At 40.3% G+C, this 21878-nt stretch overlaps 1 protein-coding gene across 1 annotated transcript in view; it reads right to left on the bottom strand.

Annotated features, from left to right (window-relative positions):
• The window catches only part of LOC109462852, a 99508-nt gene that overhangs the window by 17792 nt on the left and 59838 nt on the right, over window positions 1-21878 (bottom strand). The window contains 15 exon segments of the mRNA XM_019759491.1: window positions 578-734; window positions 1418-1562; window positions 2397-2563; window positions 3533-3678; window positions 4694-4838; window positions 5930-6066; window positions 6671-6823; window positions 7446-7621; window positions 8211-8402; window positions 9638-9728; window positions 10235-10469; window positions 10943-11075; window positions 11722-11742; window positions 13412-14819; window positions 17590-17771. Of these exon segments, the coding sequence (XP_019615050.1) occupies window positions 578-734; window positions 1418-1562; window positions 2397-2563; window positions 3533-3678; window positions 4694-4838; window positions 5930-6066; window positions 6671-6823; window positions 7446-7621; window positions 8211-8402; window positions 9638-9728; window positions 10235-10469; window positions 10943-11075; window positions 11722-11742; window positions 13412-14819; window positions 17590-17771 (3488 nt within the window).

The following is a 21878-nucleotide window of genomic DNA, read 5'->3' as shown; positions in this document are numbered from 1 at the left end:
CAATGGTCGTCATTAGGCCACACCAATTCAATTTGTTGGTTCTCGGATTTTTTCAGAAAAAATATGAAGCGACAGGGCAAAAAAAAAAAACCCATAAAACAGGTCTAGGCATCCTATAGGCTTAAATGCTACAAAATGAGCCATGAAGTCAACACAAAAGGCTGGGTTAAAATTTAAACATTGAATTTTGAACTTTTAATCAAACCACTGCAACGATAGATGGGAAAACTGTAACAACTAGGAAGAAAAGGACTTTCCTCAACAGTTGGGGGCAAAACATGAGCATTTTCAGTTGATTCAGGACCAGAATTAAATTTTTTTTTTGCAAATCATAAAAAAAACGAAGAGGCGAATCCGAGAACCAACAAATTAAATTGGTGTGGCCTTATGTTAAAAAACCATAACTTTTTTTGGTTTTCAGTTATTTTGTAGAATATACCGTATATTTCAACATATTAGTTGGCCGTGATTCTTTAGTGCGTCAAAGTGAGTCACCTCGGGGTGCTTAACTATAGGAATCCCCATAGGGCGAAAACTGTGTTCTGCCACCTTAACTCTAAATATATTAAGGACATACCTAGTGTAGTGATCTCCTGACCACGCCTCTCCTCCACACTGACACTCCCTGTGCCCCGCCCGACGTCCACACCCTCCAGCACAAACCTGGTCTGGTCCTCAGGGACAGGGACCAGCAACTTGGCATCATACGGCTTCAGGTCTAGGGTCACGTCAGTCTGACACACAAACAGGAAATATGTCAAGAAATGTTTAGACCTAAGATATAATATAATAGAACCAGTAATACATGAGCAAAACATGTAATTTATTTCATATACTTGTATGTAGGTTACTTCATTTTGAATCCACTCTTGTGTCTTTGTTTGAATGCATATGCCAGATTGTACATAATATACAATCATGCATACCTTATGAAACTCGCCGTACCTTTTTTGTGTCAAAATAAATATTGTAGACATGGCATTTTACATGCAGTAAAAGTACACTGCACTCTTGCAAAATTTCATTCAATACAATGATCATAGCTTTTCCTATAGGTAGATAAAACTGTTGCCTAAACTTTCCTCATTTCACACAACATCTTTTTGGAAAACTGGTACAGTTTTTTTTTTATGACTAATGTTTTACATCATTATCAAAAAGTAACCAATGAAAATGCTAAAGTGGAAAAAACATATTTAATATGTATTGTATATACTAATCACAGTCACAAATTTACATACAGATGCAAATTTATACATTCTGATGTTTCCAGGTTCAACCAATCAGCATGGCTGTTGTAAAGTGTACCAATGTTTCCAGGTTCAACCAATCAGCATGGCTGTTGTAAAGTGTACCAATGTTCCCAGCTTCAACCAATCAGCATGGCTGTTGTAAAGTGTACCATTCTCTGTCTTACCTTGACATTTTGCCCATCGTTGCCCTTACACTTGATGATGCGAGTGGAGTCTGGCCAGTCTACAAACTTCTCCCTGAACAGCACAGTCTCCATCCGCTCGTTTACCTTGGCAAACAGCGCCCACGGAGGTCTCTTGGACGATTTACTGACACAGCAGAGCAAGGAGAACAACGGTTATGTTGCAACCATGGATGCTGGGACTGGCTTCAATATTACATTTGTAGGAGGAAACAGTACCAGTCCTGTATCATTCTGTATATAGCTAGCAGAACTGCCCCTTGGCAGCTTTGCCAGCATGCAGTGCACACCGAACGACTTGTTACACCTAGCCTTTGCACACGAGTTGATGTCAGCTCAGGAAAAAATACAGAATAGTACAAATTTTGTAAAATAAAATGTAGAGTGCAACTTGTCTGCTGTGGCAGCTGGCTTGTGCTGACTTTTCCAAAATCAGGGCATTGAAATTTCGAATGTAACAGGAGAACCGTGCATATTTATTGTAAATGTGTCTGTTAGCCAGGTAATACTAGATATGTCAACTACAATCAGATAAGGTCATATTTTGGTGTCATAAGCACTTTAAAGGAATTCAATTCAGTTTAGGGCTTGAAAACCTGATTTTTCAAAGTCAATAGTACTCTTTTAGTCACTTATTTACATACTAAGTTGAAACCACACTATCCCAATATATATCTAGAACAAAAATACCCCAAATTCTGACAGAAAATGGTTACTGGAAGGGCCCTGGCCATGGGCTTATTTTTAGGGTACCACCCATAAGATAAATTAAGGACTCATCTTGAGGCTTGTTTCTACAGTAATGTTTTAAATACTGTCCCAAAGCATGACAATGTGCTAATGTTAAGCAGTTTGTGTCAATATCATAAAGATTGCCTTATTCAGAATACTTCAAGTTTTGCTGCAGCAGCTCTGAAAGAACATTGGATGCCTTTAAGAGAAGATGACTGTGTGTGTGCACCTTGGCATGCCTCCCTGTGGATAGATGGGGTTGATGTCACACTCCGAGAAGTCGTAGCCCATCTCCCACAGCTGGCGAGCAAGCTTCACGCCGACTTTCCGCTTGTTGAAGTCCGACTGCCGACCCTGCCACACGTACAGCTCACTGCCAAAGTCAAACACTAACACCTGCAGGGGTGGAGGAACAGGGTGTATTAGATATCATGGAAATTCTTTATGCCTAGCAAAAAATGTTGTGTTTCCTGTTTCCTGACCGACCCTAGAAAAATCTGCCGACCCTATATTTTTGGGGGGGAGGGGGGTGGACCCCTGCAAGGGACATAATTTTTCGAGCTGATCAACCTTTTCTAGCTCCACAATCTGACACCTGAGTGATAAAACGTTGTACAATATTGGTTTTCTAACAATGATAATTGAAGATAAAAGTGTCCTCAAACTGCATTGTACAAGTTGGACCCCTATATAGACATCACTGAAGTCTAAAAAAAGACCCTAATTTTTCAAGACTGAAACAGGAAACACAACATCTTTTTTCCTAGGCCTTAGTAGTAGGGGCAAGGTTAGAAATACCCACATGCGACATTTTTGTTACTGCAGATTGAAAATTAAGCAACTTGCACTTTTGCAGGCAAAAAAATCAGGCTAGGGATATGGTGTTTTAGAGCTTTTGTGTTTGTGTGCAGACTCTATAATATGCATTTGTAATTTTGCATGTAAAATGTTTGCAAACATGAAATTTTGTATATGCCATGGGTTTAGATCTGGACTCTTACGTGTGTATTTGCTTTAAGTATTTAATAAATTGCTGAACAAAATTTTGATATTCTGCAATATTGCAGAACACTGAAAGAAATATCAAATTATGTTCAAATTCAATTGGAATGATGAAGTTATTTTCAATGCACAAGCATGTAAATTTAGGCATGTGCCAGCTTGTCGTAAAAATTTCCACACTACTGCAAATTCACAATTATCCAGTTTGTATTCCTGTGGTTTACCAGCATTTTTTTTGCTGGAATGTTCTTTTATTTGCCCGTACGCACTAGTTTGGTTGGTCTTCAGAGAATGTCATCCATAATAGCATGGCCTTACAAGTAGATTTCCGTACATATTTGGTTCTACCACATGTCCATGTACCTGTTTGGAGTCCAGCATGTCTATTCTGGGCAGTTTGCCCCAGTAGTCCTCATACGGGACCAGCTTGTTGTCCTGGACCTGGTACACACAGTTAGTGGCCGCCACCTTCATCTCATAGATCTCATCTTCATTCACATCACCAGCATCTGGGAACAACATAAACAGTTAGCCTCAAATATTGCAAGATTGTTCTTAGGCCACACCAATTTAATTTGTTGGTTCTCGGATTTTTTTCAGAAAACATAATATATGAAGCAACAGGGTAAAAAAAAAAACAGGTCTAGGCATCCTACTATAGCCCCAAATGCTATAATGATAGGTCAACACAAAAGGCTGGGTTAATATTTAAAAAAATAAATTTTGAACTTTAAATAAAACCACTGTATTGATAGATGGAAAAACTGTAACAAGTAGGAAGAAAACTTTTCTCAACTGTTGGGGGCAAAATATGAGCATTTTGTAGTTGATTCAGAACCAAAACCTTTTTTTTTTGCAAAACAGAAAAAAAATGAAGAGGCGAATCCGAGAACTAACAAATTAAATTGGTGTGGCCTAAGGTAGCATACATTTTGTACATGTAACACCCTATGGGTGTAGCAGAACACCCTATAAATATGCCCTATGGGGATTTCAGTAGTTAAAGGACCCAAAGCTCAAGTTTAAGCAATAAAAACTATTTAGTTAAACAAAGCCACCAGTGTGCCATCATGTTACACTTGTCACAGAGTCACTGTGAAGATTCTTGCAGTTTCATTATCAATAGCTATAATTAGTCAATTTATTGTAATAATCATAAACTTAAGACATCCAATAAACTATGCATTGGTGATTGCTTTTCTGCTTTTCATGATTGAAAATTAAACTGTCCATGCATGCCAACACCCCCCAACACCCAAAAAAAGTCACTCAAAAATTGTCGGCAGAATTCACTGTGTGTGCATGAAACTCAGGTTCCTGTTGGATGTTTGGTCAATGTTGCATCTTTTCTGACACAACATTTGAAAACTGCTGACTGGATGTTGTCCTTAAATATGCAAAAACGACCTTAAACAAGACATTCTGCCAACGTGCTATGCACAATACATTAGGGGTTTTGCGCAGGTGCAGGTGCAGTGTGTTCTGCTGACATGCTAATAGTATGATGGTAGTACAATGTTGTACCTTGGTAGTCAGTCTTGCCTCCCAGAGCCTTCCAGAATGGTTTAGCCTTGTGAAGCTCCTTCCTGGGTTCCTCCAGGTTGATGAGAGTACTAGCCTTACAGCCAAGGTCTTTCTTGGCTTGGACAACCGAGGCTATTTCTGCAGACTATTGGTAGAACATGAAAAAATTTGTCAGTCTTCAACACATAGTCCATGTACATGTACCTTGTTCTCAGCATTTAAAGTTTTAAAGAGGCATCATGTTACATTTTTGCATCAAAAAGTGAAATGTTTTATTCAAGAAAATATTTGTAAATTTTCATTTACTTCGAATCCACACATTTGTGCTCGAATCCACACATTTGTGCTATTACATGTATGCCACATTTCTGACTTTTATGGTTGCAGGCGTTAAGGTAGCCCACATGAAGGGCACTCAGTTTGTAGTACCACCACAAACTACCAGAAAGTAAACATGGCTGACATGTTTCAAGCTTCCAACCACACTTGTAAAGCATCATATCTAATGGCACGTATATTTCCTGACTGGCACTTATAATTATTTACAATGGAGTAGGGTTGAATCAACTTACTTTGTGAAGAAATGACCAGAAAATTTACTTTTTGTATCATCCTAATGTTATTACATAATGCAGCCTTAACTACATGTAATCTTCATTCTTGTTGACTTAGTGGAATTACATGATTGTAATTCACACAAATAACCTGATTGCCTGACTGGATTTCAGATACAGCTAGATTATCAAGTAACCACATCCAACGTTTCCTCATAGTCATTTGTAAAATGTAAGGCCATGTTGATTTGATTTAAATTAATATATGGATGACATCCGCGTGCATATGAAGTTTTAAAAAAGTTTTCGAATATATTTTAAATCCTACAAAGTAGCTGCAAATTGAGCAAATATATGCCGTAACTTGAAAAAAAATAATGGAAAACAATACTTGTGTCACAGAATGCCAAAATCCGAATTCCAAATTTAAAGGACAAGAAGAAAATGTGAAGGAATGAAAATGAGTCAAATTATTCACCATGCCAAAAAAGTATTACTCAGACTGTGTGTTTAGTCATTTGTTCAACCTTCATGACCACCTAGATTTCATACTGAAGGCAACTTTTCTTTTTAATCGCACGCTCGTATCAGTTTTGGGGTTCCCAGAGGATGTCATCCATTTAATCAAATCAACATGGTCTAATTCAAATATCATAGAACTGAACCTAAACTAAGTCCCCACCTTTGCCTTTTCAATGACATTTGCAAACTCTCCGATCCAGTTGACGACAATGTTGGGTGTAACCAGGATGAAACAGTCTCCACTGTTCAGTGATACTGCCTTGGGCTCCACTAGTCTAGTCTGGACATGTCGGCGCCCTGAAAATAAAAACAGTCAATGTACAGCTGCTTTAACTTCTACATCAAGTGTTTTTGGTACATGTACCACCAATATATAGCTAGAACCAGTCTACGATGCCAAAATTGTTACCATTTTCCAACATCACATTTTTGCCTCACAGATGATACATTCATTTTGTATTAAGTATACAGACACATGTATAGGGTAGTACTACTTTCTACACTTAAAAATTACCAGAAATTAATAAAAGTGACTTTAAAAATCCAATTTTACTGCCCTAAAATCGCTCTGTGTGCCTCTAAAATACAGGACTCGAAAATTTTGGGCACCTTAGTGCACCCAAATTTGGAGCCCAATTTTTCTTCTGTGGGTGCACCAGTGCACCCAAATATTTTCTTAGGTTTACGTACAGGTATTTAGCATATTCTTAACATCTAAGTGTCACAAAAATGATAAAATAATACTTGTATTATTTTTCTTTAGAAATGAAACATCATTAGTTTTTTATGACATTCTACTATGTGGTGCACCAAAAAAAAATGTTGTGCACCCAATTTTGTGCACCGGTGCACCTACATTTTTTGTACTCCTAAGAGTGAATTTGGAGCCCTGAATTCTGACCTTTCACTTGTAGCAGCATGACGTCCTTGTATGGCAGAAGTTGCTCGTGTGATGCCTGCTGACTCTGGGTACTGCGGAGGGACACGTTACTGAAGTCTTCTGTACTGGCCAGGCCGGCCAGGGCTGAGCTGGCAAAACCTGCGTGCTGACTCACTGAAACACACACACAAAAAATATAGTCAACAATCTGATATCCACGGCAGTCTTTATGTCATACCTCCATGGGCCGCGATTACGTTCAATACAGGTGTTCTGGACATGGCCGTAGTTTACGGTACGGCCCGGGCTTCTTCACGCGTACGGCCTGGGCTTCCATAGAACGATTCAAACGCGTTTCGCCCTATCCGCGTGCACTGCTTTAGAAAATTCGAATACAGAATTCGGACGTTGGAATTGATGTTGGTGTATTTTTTTGGTTTAGGGACACCAAATTTTCGCTCATTTTGCATTGAAATGCGTGTTTTCTTGGGTGGGTATGACATAAATAAAATACAACGCGGAGTATTCTGCATTGCCCTCGGTCCCAGCCCTCCCGCAGATCAGATCTCTGGCCTTCGGCCGTCTGGCAATATGACAAGAAGTCGGGCTGATACCTCGGGTGGTACGGAATAAACCGTGTAGTATTCTATGATGTACAAGTTAACTCCTAGCCTCCAAAGTCTTAATTCCTCCTACCGAGTAACAGACCCTAATTTTTTCAGGACTGAAACAGGAAACACATTTTTCCCCTTGACTTGACTGTCCAATGAAGACTGTGTCCCCTGGATATCTCTACCTTTCTGAACCGTTGCTCTCTTGAGTTCCATGTCAGCCACGCCCAGCCGTCTCTCCTCATACTCCTGTTTGATGTCTGTTCTCTCCTGGAGTTTCCTGAGAGGGTTACTGCCCACAGGAGCTACCTTCCTGCGCGGGCGCAGCGCTCGCTTGTGCTGGGCATGGGTCTGAGATAGACTGTAGTGGAAATAATCAACACAACAATGTTACTGTAAGTTACTCTCTCTCTATTCAGAACAAGACTATGATTCTAATAAGTATGAAGCAATTCAATTATTATGTCACTTTTTGGGTTTGACTTCTTTTTTGGAATCTGTGGAAGTGTACCATTTTTCCTATAGTTGGTTTTGGGAAGTTGTTGACCCAAAATGTAGTACAATATCTGTACGGTCCAGAATTTTTCAGACCCTGACCTACCAATGTATACCAGTTGTACCAGGTCCAAAACAAATTGACATAATGCTCTTCTGAACTTATTGACTAATAATAATAAAGATAAAGTCTAACTGTTCTGTAGATTCTACTGTTTTCTGAATCCCCATAAAAAAAAAGTATTGTCAGAAGAAATTAAAGGAAAAAAAAACGTTTGGGGGTATTTGGCCATTCTACTTCCATACCAAATTTCAGGTCATTTGGCCCCAAAATGAAGAAATTGAAAAATCCATTTTAAAGAAATGGCAGGAGGAGGAGGAGAAGAAACACAAGGGAGAACAATATATTTCATCCCTACCATGGTATGGACTGAAATATACATGTAAATGTGTACCTTGGTGTGTTGACCAGAGCATCGATGCTGATTTGGTCAAAGTCCTCCAGACTGACGTCCACCTGCCCCACATCTACAGGTGCTTTGGTTTTGTAGAAGGACTCGAATGTTTCCTCATCATCAGGTCTGCCTACTGCCGTCCTGGTCACCTGCTCAGGCTCGGGGGGTTTGGGGGCTTGCATAGCTGGTATTGAGGCAAGGCAAAGGGGGGATCAATGGACCTATACCATTATTACGTCACATTTTGTTTACCGCAATGAATGTCGGTCAATCGACGTTTATATTGTACAGGGGTGCGTAGCGCGTTGTGTGTTTGTGTAGCGTCAGCCTTTTAATACAGTACTACTTTCGTCTAATGTCACAACTAAATCACCTAATAAGTATGCGGCATGTAATGCTGTGTCAGCACAACTAGACGCAGCAAAAATCAGACATACCTTTACTTTGAAAACTTTGAAATGATCTTTATTCTTTAACTGACCGTTCTAGAATGTTCTTTAGAACAGGTAAACAAACTGTGACGTAATATTGGTATAGGTCCATTAAACATGGCTCTCTTTAGGACCCCGTTTACCCTCAAAATATGATCCAGATCTTTTCTACCAAGAGCTTTAAAGTTAATGTGGTCTAAGCATCTGATGTATCCTGTATATTTAATACTCATAATTTTATTCAGAATCTATACAACCTGTAGTATGTTACAATCATGTTTAGTGTCAGGTGTTTCAAATTGCGCTTAAGAATTACTGTTACTGAAATCTTGAACAGCAGTGCCTGTAAAATGTGACATATTTCATGTTGCATTGTTCAATCATTATGTACATGTACATTTGTACATGCATGTCGATTTTAAATAAAACTGGACTGAATCCAGATTGAGCATTGATTCGGATCAGAATTCATCAATGCAGATCATTTTTTGGAGTGTGAATGCTGTGAATCGGTTCAATTTTCTACAATCCAAAATTTAATGAAAAGTAATCCACCTTGAGGATGTAGTTCAAGATGTTTGCGGCACATGCGGATCTGACGTAATTGGCCCTTAGGCCACACCAATTTAATTTGTTGTTTCTTGGATATTTTCAGAAAAAAATATGAAGCGACAAGGTGAAATTAAAAAAAAAAACAGGCCAAGGCACCCCATGATAGCCAGAAATGTTACAATATGATCCATTGTTTATAATTAAAACAATAGATTTTGAACTTTTAACAAAATTGCATTGTTACATTGAACAACTGTTGGGGCCAAAATATGTCTTGCATTGAGCATTTTGCTGTTGATTTAGAACCTAAAATGTTTTTTTTGCAAATCAGAAAAAAATGGGCAGGGTGAATCCAAGAAACAACAAATTAAATTGGTGTGGCCTTACAGTTTCAAAGTGACACTGGACCTTCTTACTATACAGACTGTATGGCGTAACTCACCTCTGTGTGGCTGGAGGCCTGGGTCTTGTGTTGGTGCTCGTGCTACAGCTGGTGGAGGGGCGGCCGGCACCTTGAACAGACTCCCGGGATCTGCTATTGGTGGAAACATAAAGTAATTACACATCAATCCATCCCATTGGTCATCTAGTCATGAACTAAATCAATGTCTCTGCAAATTGTACAGCTGCAAATTCAAAATATACCAGCTTTGTATTTGTGTAGTTTAGCACCATTTTTTTTGGTCTGGAATTCTTTTTTTTTAATTTTCTGGCACGCACTAGTTTGAGAATCTTAAGAGGATGTCAATCGATAAAATTAAGGCAGTGTGACCAAAGTTAGGCCATACCAAGTAAATTTTATGGATGACGTCGCTGTTTTGATGATGAATAAAAGACTTCTTGCTTGTTACACTGTGTCACCTCATTCAATTTGTGTCCTAACATTTGTCGTCTTAGTATAGTTCTAATCTAGGCATCTTGTTTCATAGGGCCCTTCTTGTTTTTTTTTTTGCCCTCTCGCATTAGATTTAGGGTCTCCAAAGGACGTCATCCATAAAATTTACTTGGTGTGGCCTTAAAACCAAGACAAAGAATAAGTACCATGTTGTAGAGGTTTGGGCACAGACTTGACTTTGCGCTCCACCATGGGTGACCGTGCAGGAGAGGCCAGTGGTGACATGCCCTTGGCGCCCAGCTTGCCGGCCACGGTGAACTGGTCAGCGTCCTTACTGCCCACACGCTGTTTCCACGTCTCACTGCTGTCCTGCAGTTTGGACAGGCGGTCAGCCAGGCTGGTGGGTCTCTCTGGCCGCGTCAGGCTGGGCCTTCGTTCCACCTACAGACCAAACATGGCCGGGTCAAGTCAAGTCAGTACTATCGTGGAACTCAGCTGATTTATGAATTTTCCTCATTTAGTATGCAAATTAGCTCTTGACTTACATATTAATTAGCTTATAATTTTGTCAATCATCACTTCAAAGTCTACAAACAAAATATTAGGGCAATCTCTGAACTACTCCAAGTTATAACTCTCCAATGTCTCAAATGAACTTAGACCTTGCAGTTTGAAAACAAGATGCTAGGGGGCACTTTTAGACAGTGTAAGTCCTGGACCAATTCAGTGCAATATCTTCAAAAGAAGCAAATAATCATCTTGGTGTGGCCAATCTTGCGTATCATACATGTTTGTATTTCTAAACAGAGAAAGAGTTTGACATGACAACTACATGTACATGTATCTTTTACTTTTTAGGTAGATTCTGTATAGAACTTGCTTGTGGGAATACAGCTCAGAAGGCTAACACTCACCCTCTTTCTCCACCCCTCCTCTGCTACTTCTATCATGGACATGCGGTCCCTGAGGGTCACACTTTGGGAGGCGTCTTCCTTCTGTAGTCGTGCCTTCCAGTCCTCCTCTCCTGATCTCTTCAGCGCTGCCAGCCTGTTTATGTATTAAGAACAGCCATGATTAAGTATAGGCCACAATTACATGTAACACACATGTGTAGCACTACATGTACAGTTAACCGTTGATCACTTGATATTCACGGTACTTTTGTATTTGCGTTTTTTCGCGATCACTTCTCGCAAATTTATCATTTCTGACTTTTTTGCTTCTGCACTTGCCGCCAGCGCAAACATTATAGTTCTGCGAACATGTCCATTTTTCTCAGACTGCGAAATTTTGCTCCCGCGAATATACAGTGATTTAGAGTACTCATTCTCATACACTACAGGTACCTACAAATGTATTGTCGTCCACTTTGGGTCATGCAAAATTGTCAGGCAAAAGCCAGTTCTCATGAGCAACTAGAGCTCCAAGATCTCATACCTACATGTATGTCAAATGATGTTAACCTTTATGACTAACAAATTATAAATGTTTTCCATTGATTATAAAAATAAGGTCCTAATTTGCATAAATTACATTCAGTTGATCACATTCCACTTAATGATAATCATAGAGCCGATAGAGGTAATTGCTACTATCAAATAACAGGGGTTACTATAACTTAATATAGTTAATAAGAATGCACAAGATGATTATGAAGTACAAGAGTTTCTGGTTAGTTAATAAAGCCACCCACCTCTTGTTGACTTCATCCTCCCTGTGCAGGGTGGGAGTATATAAAGGTGAATGTGTCAGTAGAGTTAACCACAGTAAGCCACCCAGCCCCACAGCCTCCCAGATTAGACACAAGCAACAATGTATGAAATCACCAAGCAGAGAAAACACCAGCTGAGAGAAAGTATGCAATACTGAATAATGAAGTTCTTAATTCACAACCATAAAGTTTGTTTTACATGAGCCAACGTTTTGATGACCGCCTGTCATCTTCATCAGGGCTAATATACTGTGCACTGAAGCTAGATGTTACATGGTTCATTATTAATTACACCGAGCTTCAGTGCACAGTGAACCAAGTAACAATTATGTGGCCCCAGTGCACAGTAAACCAGTCATATTAGTCCTGATGAAGATGACAGACGGTCATCAAAATGTTGGTTTATATAAAATAAAATAATGGTTGACGTGAAAAAAAAACTTATGGACTACATAGTACTGTTTTGGAATTTACTTATAATAGTTAAATTTGGTCTTGTATGAAAGAGATCTGACTCAGACTTTGTCTACTAATTTTGTTTGTTTATGATATTTTTAAACATGCACTACCGCATGGTATATCAGACTGAGGAATTTCAAACATATCATCATCATCATCATCAGACTCAATCAGTCAATGCAATCATAATTGAACTCTAAATAACTGAGTGTGTAACTTACAGTAAGTTTAGTCAATTTTGTTTCTTCTCAGATTTTTTTTTAGAAAAAAAAACTGAAGCAACTGAAAAGTCATCAAATGAATAATATTTTATTCGGTGAATGGAATTTTGCTGAATGGGAGCTGTTGTCATTTTTTTTTCAATCTAGGAAAAATAGGATCAGAGAAATCTGATGTGCCTATGGTGTTATTAAAAACATAACAATCCATCAGATAGTGTTTTCCTGTTGAAATGCCCCAAGCAACAGTACATAAATGCAAAATGTCAGTAATAACATGTCAAACTGGCCTCTTTTTTTAATTAGCAAGTTAGAAAAATGAAGACTTATGGGCACCAAGAAGCTTCAAGAAAGATGGATTAAAATGATTTCCTTATTTCATGATGATAGTCAACTACATGTAGTTATTAGGAGATATAAAAATTAAAGTACATTACAGAAGGCAGATGCAGAATGTTAGTGCAGATAAAACTACATAAGGCCACACTGACTTCATTTTATGGATGACACATCCTCTGAAGACCCCAAAATTAGTGCATACGAGAGAAAGAAAAAAATCACAGCACCCCCCCCCCCAAAAAAAATGCTGCTAAACCACAGGAATACAAAGCTGGTACTATTGCAAATTTGCAGTAGTACACAGCTACTTTGACAACAAGCCGGTACATACTGGCCTTTTGCAGCATTTATTAGTCGGTACTGTATTGAGTTCTAGAGTTCTGTGGAGCTTCGGTAGCCTGAATGCCATCCTCTGTAGTTACCACCGGCTTCCTTTTGTCGCTGGCTACCATGGACTACGGGAGATGGCACCCAGGCCACAGCCTCAGAGGAGGTGATTTTTCTGTTATTTTTAAAAATTGGCAAAAATCAATGCGTGCGTGGCTGTCATCCATAAAATTAAACCCGTGTGGCCTATATAATGCAGACAGTAGTAAGATGAGGCAAAATGAAGCAGAATATGGCAGACTTAGAAGTTAGAAATTTCAGAAGTGTACCTGGAAGCAATGACAGAGGACTGTTTCTCAGCCTCAGACGTGGCTCGTTCTGCCTCAGCGACCTCAGACGTAGTCACAGGCATGGTCATGTGACGCTCCTGAGAGAAGCGGCGCCGTCTGGGCGACGTGGTCTCCCCTCCGGCCGCCTTGGAGTGTCCACCCCCGTCCACTACGTCCCCTGGCCGCAGTCTGGACACGTGACCAGGTGCGGCACCGGCCACCCAACCGGGCGCTGCGGTCAGTTCACCGTTTACATCCTCGTCATCAGCACTAGTTCTCTCGTGTTTCAAAATCCCTCGCACCTCACGAGACGTGTCAGAGTCCGATCTAGGCTTCAAGATTCCTTCCACAGGAACCTGAGACTCCGGAGAAGCCTTCTTCAAAATCCCTTCCATCGGCTCTTCAGATGATATCCTCCGCTCAGGGGTTTTCAGTATTCCTCGCACTCTGGGTTCGTCTATGTCTGACTTATACGGGCCGCGTACTTTTGGCTCCTCGTGAGCGCTCTCAAACGATCTTTCTTTCTTAAGAATCCCTTTAACTCTGGTGTCTGGAGAGAGTGGTAAGCCAGATGCATCTTTCTTGAGTATACTTCTAGGAGACTGTTCCCCTCTACTGTCCTTCCTCTCCAGGATAGACTTCGGTTCTGCAGCATGTTCCTTCTTGTCCTGACGTAAGATCCCACGGACGGGTTTGGCAGGAGCACCGGCATCACGTAGATCTGACCACGAGCGCGCCAGCGACACGCCGCTGTTATAGAACTGGGCGTGCATTTCCCGCGCCTGGTCTATGGGTAGACTGGACATGGCGTCGGGATCCGGGGGAGGTTGGAAGCTCATGACAAGTGGGGACATTTTAGCAGCCTCTCCCATCTTGGCTTTCTGTACTTCTTCCACTGTAACAGGTTGAGTTTTAAATCTGGATGCCGTGCGACGTTTACGGGTGGGTGTTGCTATCTTAGGCTGAGGCTTGGGAGGTTCAGCTTTCTCATTAAACAGGGCCATTTTCTCGGCTAACGTCAAGCGAGAAACATCCTGGTCATCCTCCACACTGGTCTGAGGAGGAGGAGAAGGGTCTTCATGTTTTCTGGACCCGGAGGCTATCTGTGACGCAGAATGTAGCTCTTCTGGTGTGATGGGCTGTGTTTTGGACCGTTCATACCTCTGCGCCCTTCGTATTCTCCGCTGAGCCGCTGACGTAACGGGAAGCTTGGAAGACTTGGCTTTCTCTTCTTCTTGGATTTTCTTGAAGATTTCTGCCCGTGCGGTGACGCTCATGCGGGCAGTCTCCCCCTCGGACACCAGGGGCTCCCCCTTCTCGTTCAGAAGGGAGGGTTTGCTTTCCTCGATCAGGTCGTCCAGTTTCTTAGGCGCAGGTTTGCCCTGCTGGGCTGCCTCTTCTACCTCTGCTGTAGGACAGATCAACAAGATACAATCAGGGCCCAATAAAACATGACCTCATACACATGTACCTTTGTCAAATGATGTCAAGGCCACGCCAATTTGATTTGTTGGTTCTTGGATTTGCCTGTTTTGTTCTGCTTTGTAAAAAAAAAAATTCTAAATCAACTAAAAAATTTTAATACTTTGCCCCCAACAGTTGAGGAAAGTCCTTTTCTTCCTAGTTATATTTCAGTCCATACCATGGTATGGATGAAATATATTGTGTTCTCTGATGTTTCTTCTCCTCCTCCTTCTTCTCCTCCTGCCACACAGTCAAAGGGATTCAACTCCACCATCATTCAGCCAAATGACTTGAAATTTGGCATGGAGGTAGAGTGGGCCAATACCCCCAGGCGTTTTTTTCATTTTTTTGATACATGCCTTTGAAAATTTTATGAAGGTTTTTTGGGGTCATTTTTCGTCCAAAAAATAGGATTTTTGGATCCTGAGCCCTGGTTTAACAACCAAATGATATGAAATTCGGTATAAGGGTACCTTGAACATGTGTCTACAGAATAGCAGTCATGTATTTGGCATACACCACTTCCAACTGACTCATTTGGGGGACTTAAATGGCTATTTTCAGCAAAAAAAGGGCCAAAAGTGCTGTACCCGTTCCATGTTCTATCTAAAGAATGGCCGGTTCCATCCATGGAACACGTGTTCCATTGCGGGTTACCTGAGGTCACATTGCACCTGTGGTGCGTAATGACCCACACATTCAATTTTATGTACCTAAGACCTTCAAAATGTATCAAATCTCATCATTGTTAGTTTTTGCATACCTGTAATAAGATTAGTAAAGCTTTCGAGATTCAAAGTACTTGTTGTTGCATCTTTGTTCTCATATAGTAACTATTTAATTCATTAATTTGAGAACCTTTGCCAGTTTTGCACTGGGGTAAGTTTGGAATAGTCCACTTTTGCGTGGGAGGGAGATGGACTGAAATATGCTGTATTTGCTCCCAAGCAAATGTCGGCCTTTCTAGTTGTTACAGTTTTTCCATCTATCAATGCAGTGATTTGATTAAAAGTTCAAAATTCATTGTTTAAAATTTAACCCTGGCCAGCCTTTTGTACTGACTTCATGGCTCCTATCGTACCATTTGGGACTATAATAGGATGCCTAGACCTGTTTTTTTTTTTGCCCTGTCGATTCATATTTTTTCCGGAAAAATCCAAGAACCAACAAATTAAATTGGTGTGGCCTAACCTTGACAAATGTTGAACCATTAATGTTTTTCATTGATATAAAACAAGATCCTCATTTGCATCTGATGCAGTTCATCCTATTTTCCATCTAATTAGTCTTACCTTTTGAAATAGGGGTATTAGACCCTGTTCATACCAGACTTACATTTAGCGGTTTCAACCGGTTTTTCAAAAACCGGTTTTTATTTAACCTGGTGTGAACGCAAATTAACCGGTTTTTTAGGGGTTTAAATCCGATTTTGAAAAACCACCTCGGGAGGTGGTTTTTGAAGGGTTTTTGAGGGGTTTTTCCACCGAAAAACCTGGTCTGAACGCTAAGGGTTTATTGAACCGGTTTTTGCGTCATAATTCCGGGGTCATGGGGTTAGCATCCTGGCCGTGTGCGACCTCCAAGCTTTTTTGATCACGTTGTTTTGACTAATTTGAGTTCGTTTCCACTGTTTTTCCACGGTTTTTCTTCATTTTGCGATGGAATCAGCATACGCAACCTGGTCGGCGAACAGGACGCTCATGATACTTATTTTTGGAGAGCAGGAGTCGCCGAATTCGAAAAAGCTGGGGGGGGGGGGGGCTCTACCGAAACAAAAATGTTGGAGGAGCCTAGTTTCTCAAAGATAAAGGATCAGTGCCGCAGTATATTAAAGGTAAAGAACGTAACCTGAAGATGGCATACAAGAAGGCGACAACAATTGGAAGAGCGGGAGGAACGGCTATTCAAACTGCAGTCATGGCAGATTAATTGGATATTCACCGGACAGGATTTTTACAAAACCGGTTATGAAAAGTCTGGTATGAACGCTAAGGGTTTTAGCCAGGTTTTCCTCCGCTAATTATTTAGCGGTTTCAACCGGTTTTTAAAAGTCTGGTATGAACGGGATCTAATTATATAGAATTTCCTCATAAATTATGCAAATGAGGTTCTGATTTGAATAAGTTTTGTTAAGTGATATTCATCTTCACTTAGCTTCTAAATGCCACCAGTATGAAAGTCTTGGGATCTAACACTATAGCTTTTTTTTCATGCAACTAATCCCAATTGTTTCGAATCATAAGAAGGTGAGAGAAGACTCTATCAGCGGTTGTGGAATAATAGGAAAATCCCAATATCAGGGCTCGAAATTAACAGTGTCCCGATGGCCACTGACAACTAAAATTTAGGCTGGGACAACTAAAAAGTCACTTTGGGACATTTTTGGGACAATACAAAAATAATCAACATCAGAATGCCAGCCCTACTTTCGTCAAATGCGTCCTGGCTTTTGGCTTGGAAAAGCCACCCATATTTCTTGACACTCTGCAATTATAGCATGCCTGGTAGTCAAAATGTAAGCAAAATAAAGTTGACTTCAAGTTGTTGTCATACATACTTCCCGAAAAACAACTTGGAACCTCACTTCGGGAAATTTTTTAAATTTATTTTCGGGACGATGCTGGGACAATAAGAGAAAAAAAAGTTAATTTCGATGCCTGTAATATCCTAACATGTTCTATCAACCTGATGACATTACTTTGTGGATTTCTCACCAGTAGTGACAGGTTGTGTCTTGAAGCGGAATCCTTGTGGTTTCTCTGGTCCTTCCCGTTTGGGTCTGTGTGCTGACGTCTCTCTGGCAGCCGTGGCAGCAGCCTCCTTCTCCTTCCTCTGGAAGAAACTGAAGGGAGCGCGCTGGCCCAGCAGGTCCTTAAGGGTGGTGACTGTCTCCGATCTGTAACAAACAGCACAACAGCTTTAGACAACTGTAAAACTTCAGAATTTTCTACGACTACTATTTTTCTTATTTTTGTCCTGTTTTTAGGCTTTTATGTTATATTTTTTTCTAGAACAGAACAAAAGATCCCAAATGTCCCAAAAAGAAAACCCAATAAAAAAAGGCTAAAGTTACGCTAAAAATAAGCCAAAACCCAAACCTCTGCTTGGAGAGTAAGAGTTTTCTAACAACATAAATGTAGGGGTTAGGTACAGAAGCATCAGTCTCGAAGATATGACAACAGTAGGGGGTCTGGTATTCTCCCCAAAATGCACTACCCTCTGAGACACTTAATGAGTAACAAATTCTTTAGTAATACATGTAGTTTCATTTTTTTAAAGATTTTAAGAAAGTTCACAAGGTTATCCCCCAAAACAATTGCTGGTTGAAAGACAGTATAGGGGACTAAACCACAACATCGGGGGTCCAATTCACAGCATAGGGAGCCCCAGGGTATGCTGAAAAGTATAGGGAGCCCCTATGCTGAAACAGCTCTAGCTAGTGTTAAGAAGAAACCTGACTATAAACCACAAAGTTCAGTATAGCCACCATAATTTCTACAAATAACTCTTTTAGGCAGTCAAGAGATGGCAGACTTCACCCCTTTACCTAATATACACCAGTGTTTACTCACAGTGATTTACTGCACAAGTCTAGAAGTGTCTGATGAAAAGCACAGAATCTATAAGAGTGGCCCTCTTAAACTGTGGTCAGCCTAAGGAATGACAACAGCTACACATGCACATGTATATGAACTATGTAGAGTGTTTCCTGTAGACTGTTGAACAAACACAGATGTACATTATGCGACCTGGCTGAGGGAAATATTCAGGAAATGACACTGGATGAGGAAGTGTGGCAGCCAGCCCAGCCCTTACCCTACACACTCACTGTCATTCCACAGTCAAGGTCATCCTGCCACTCTGCACTCCCCATGTCAAAATGTACAACTTCATACTACTAAAATGTACACCATCATGGATTTAGAAATTCAGTTATTACCTCCGGGGGAGGAGACATCCTTCCGCGGAAGGGTTTTGTGAGAGATTTAGATTTTCATGTTCGCAGCGGTTTCTCGCTTTTGGGTGGACGGGTTCTTTTGTGACTCGGTATATGTTTTGCTAGTGGGCTGTAGACAATGCACATTCTTTTGTTTTTATTGTATATGTGTTTTCGGGCATGAAAATGGTGCATTTTTGGTGCCCCCAAAACACCCTTTGAGCGTGAAAGTGGTCGCGACCGTTGACCTTTGGCGTGTTTAAGCTATTCTCGGCCTGGTCCACGTATATGACCCCTCACACAGAGGGGTGTCCGGTCTCGATAAATTCTTTGTTTAAAACCCTATATAAAAATATACAATAAAAAGCCCGGAGGTATTAAATCTCAGATTTTACTTGTTCATATTTGGAACTTCATTTTCAAGCTCAACCTCCTAGACAATATCTGATGAATTTAACTTTGTTGACTGCTACACATTAAAAATTGATACAGTCAAACTTGCCCAAGTATACCACCTCAGTCCTCTACAATCCAATCATCTGCCCATAAGGACTGCTTTCTTGGTCCAAATTTCTTTCCCATAGACGTAAGCATTAAGGGACTTGCTCGAGCTGACCAGTTGTCTAATGTGACCGTGACTGGCTTCACTTGGCACATGGCCCAAAGTCTGCCCACATGTACAAATGTACGTACATGTATGATGACCACTTCATTTTCAATGATATTGCTAACCCTATTGTACATGACTACGTTTTGTCTAAAGCACATCCTGTATAATGTTTGTATGTTCAATACAGTACACCCCACGTGTACTGTTATCTATATGCAAACACCTGCTACTGTTGACTATACATACAGTCGTGACTGTAAGGCCTTGGTAAAAAAAAATGTTGTGTTTCCTGTTTCAGCCCTGAAAAAATTAGGGTCGGTAGGTAGGGATTATTTTTTTCTTATTTTTCTACACTTTGACAATATCTCTAATATGTGATCTAACTTAAATAAAACTTTTAAGCAAGTTACATGAGTGCAGGTCTATTTTCAATGTCACTGTAACAGTTGGAAAACTGACTGTACAATGTTTTTTAGCCTTATTCAAAAACAAAGTCTAGGGTCGGCAGGATTTTCCAGGGTCGGTCAGGAAACAGGAAACACAACATTTTTTTTCCTAGGCCTAAGCTTTATGTACTCTGTATCCACTATTCAGTGTTTCTCAAGACAAAATTTACATATTACTCAGATTTTCATTAAATTATCATTTCAAACAGAACTAGAGTTCCACGACCACATACCTTTGCCAAATGATGTTAATCTTTATGGCTTAAGTGGCCCAAACTTATGTCACGTCTTCCCCAGCACAAGAGCTACCTATCATCCAAATTTTGTGACCCTAGCATGTCTAGATCATAAGATATCAAACCGGAAGTTCTACTGCAGTACCATAGGAAGCTGCCAGGGTGCCCAAAATCTAATCATTTCCAGGTCTCATCAAGACCTACCCACCTACCAAGTATCAAGTCAATCTATTTCAGCCTTCTCAAGTTATCGTGTTTACAGACACACAGACACACACACTCACAGAGACATACAGACACACACACACACAGACACACACAGGAACGTCCCTGAAAACATAACCTTCTTGGCGAAGGTAACAAACAGGCCTGGCCAATTTCATTCTGTTTTGCAGCCACCAAAGGATTTTTCGATCTGTTTGGAGATTTAATCATTATTACCCTTTCTAACAGCTTAATTTCATGTCATACAAGAGACATTAGCTGGAATTTGAACTCTTAAACTCCTGTCCAGAAGTGTGGACTACATGTATGCACACTACCTATAAGTCCAACTAGGATACAGAATGGCTGTTCCCAAACTAATGTCAGTACACAATGTCAATTTAAACAACCCCAAAATGCTTGCAGAGGCAAAAACTAAATTTGTTGATGTTGGGAACATTTTCCTTTCTATAGATTCTGTACTGTGACCTTTACCTTTATCCTGAAACATTTTAATCAAATGAATGTACATGACAAGTTGAAAATTCAAATACCATCCCAAACTAAATTGATAAACTTATAACGCTAAACTGTTATATCTTATAAATAATATAAATCTTATAAAAGATACAGTGATGCACTAAATACAGAATTACCATGCATTGTTCACATAATAGATAGCATCAAGTCAACTGCGTATATACCAATGGCTCCAGGCAGTAACCTCTATTCATGGTCTGTAGCTTTTCTTAGAGTCAAACATTTACTACTTATGCACAGTAGAATCCTTGTTACCATGTGTGCTGACAACAGTAATACCTACAGTACATGTTAGCTCACCCAGGTAAGGCTGCATAGTAATAGTAGGCAGGTGTTGGTAGCTGGAAGTGGACTTGTCTCTGCTGGTTAACGTTCCTGTGGTGCATGTTCCACAGTAGGACCAGCACCAGTACACCACACAAGTAAATCCAAAACAGTAACATGATTAACACACACTCAAAAACTAACAGAATTCTTGCTGTATTTTTAACTCAGGGCAGTAGCGCGCGGAGGCTTGGTGTACATGTGTTAGTGTTTGAACCCGGCTGTACCAGTGAGTGACGTGTTCTATAAGACAAGCATTCCAATTCCTAAGAAGGCAGAAGAATGCCAAAAATGGAGTGCCTGTAAATTGGAGCTGAGCCGGGAGAGTGGAGGACTGCAGTGTGTGTATACAGACTGCAGGGTTGAAGTGAGACGTATGTGTTGAGGTCTGGGTCTAAGGGGACTAGGTCTAATCAGGCGCTAGTGACATCTTTATGTAGCCAGACAAGCCAGGGGGAACTTTGAAGACTTGGTAACACTAGCAGTGTACAATACTTTTTTGAACCAGGTTGCCAACCTATGGCAAAAATTAGGTTGCCCATCAGAATTTTAGGTTACTACTTTCCTCAAATTAAGTAATGTTACATACATAAGCCTTTGACAATATTTCTAACAGCCTTTAGTTAACTGATACTAGTAATAGCCATTAATAACTAAAATTAAAAAGTATCTGCCGGATACAGTGGTGCAAGCCAAGTGGGAATGA

The sequence above is a fragment of the Branchiostoma belcheri genome, unplaced genomic scaffold (genome assembly GCF_001625305.1).
Source record: "Branchiostoma belcheri isolate BF01 breed outbred unplaced genomic scaffold, Haploidv18h27 scaffold12, whole genome shotgun sequence".
Taxonomy (NCBI): domain Eukaryota; kingdom Metazoa; phylum Chordata; class Leptocardii; order Amphioxiformes; family Branchiostomatidae; genus Branchiostoma; species Branchiostoma belcheri.
The sequence above is the reverse complement of the archived record's forward strand: the minus strand, read 5'-3'. Positions and strand labels throughout refer to the sequence as shown.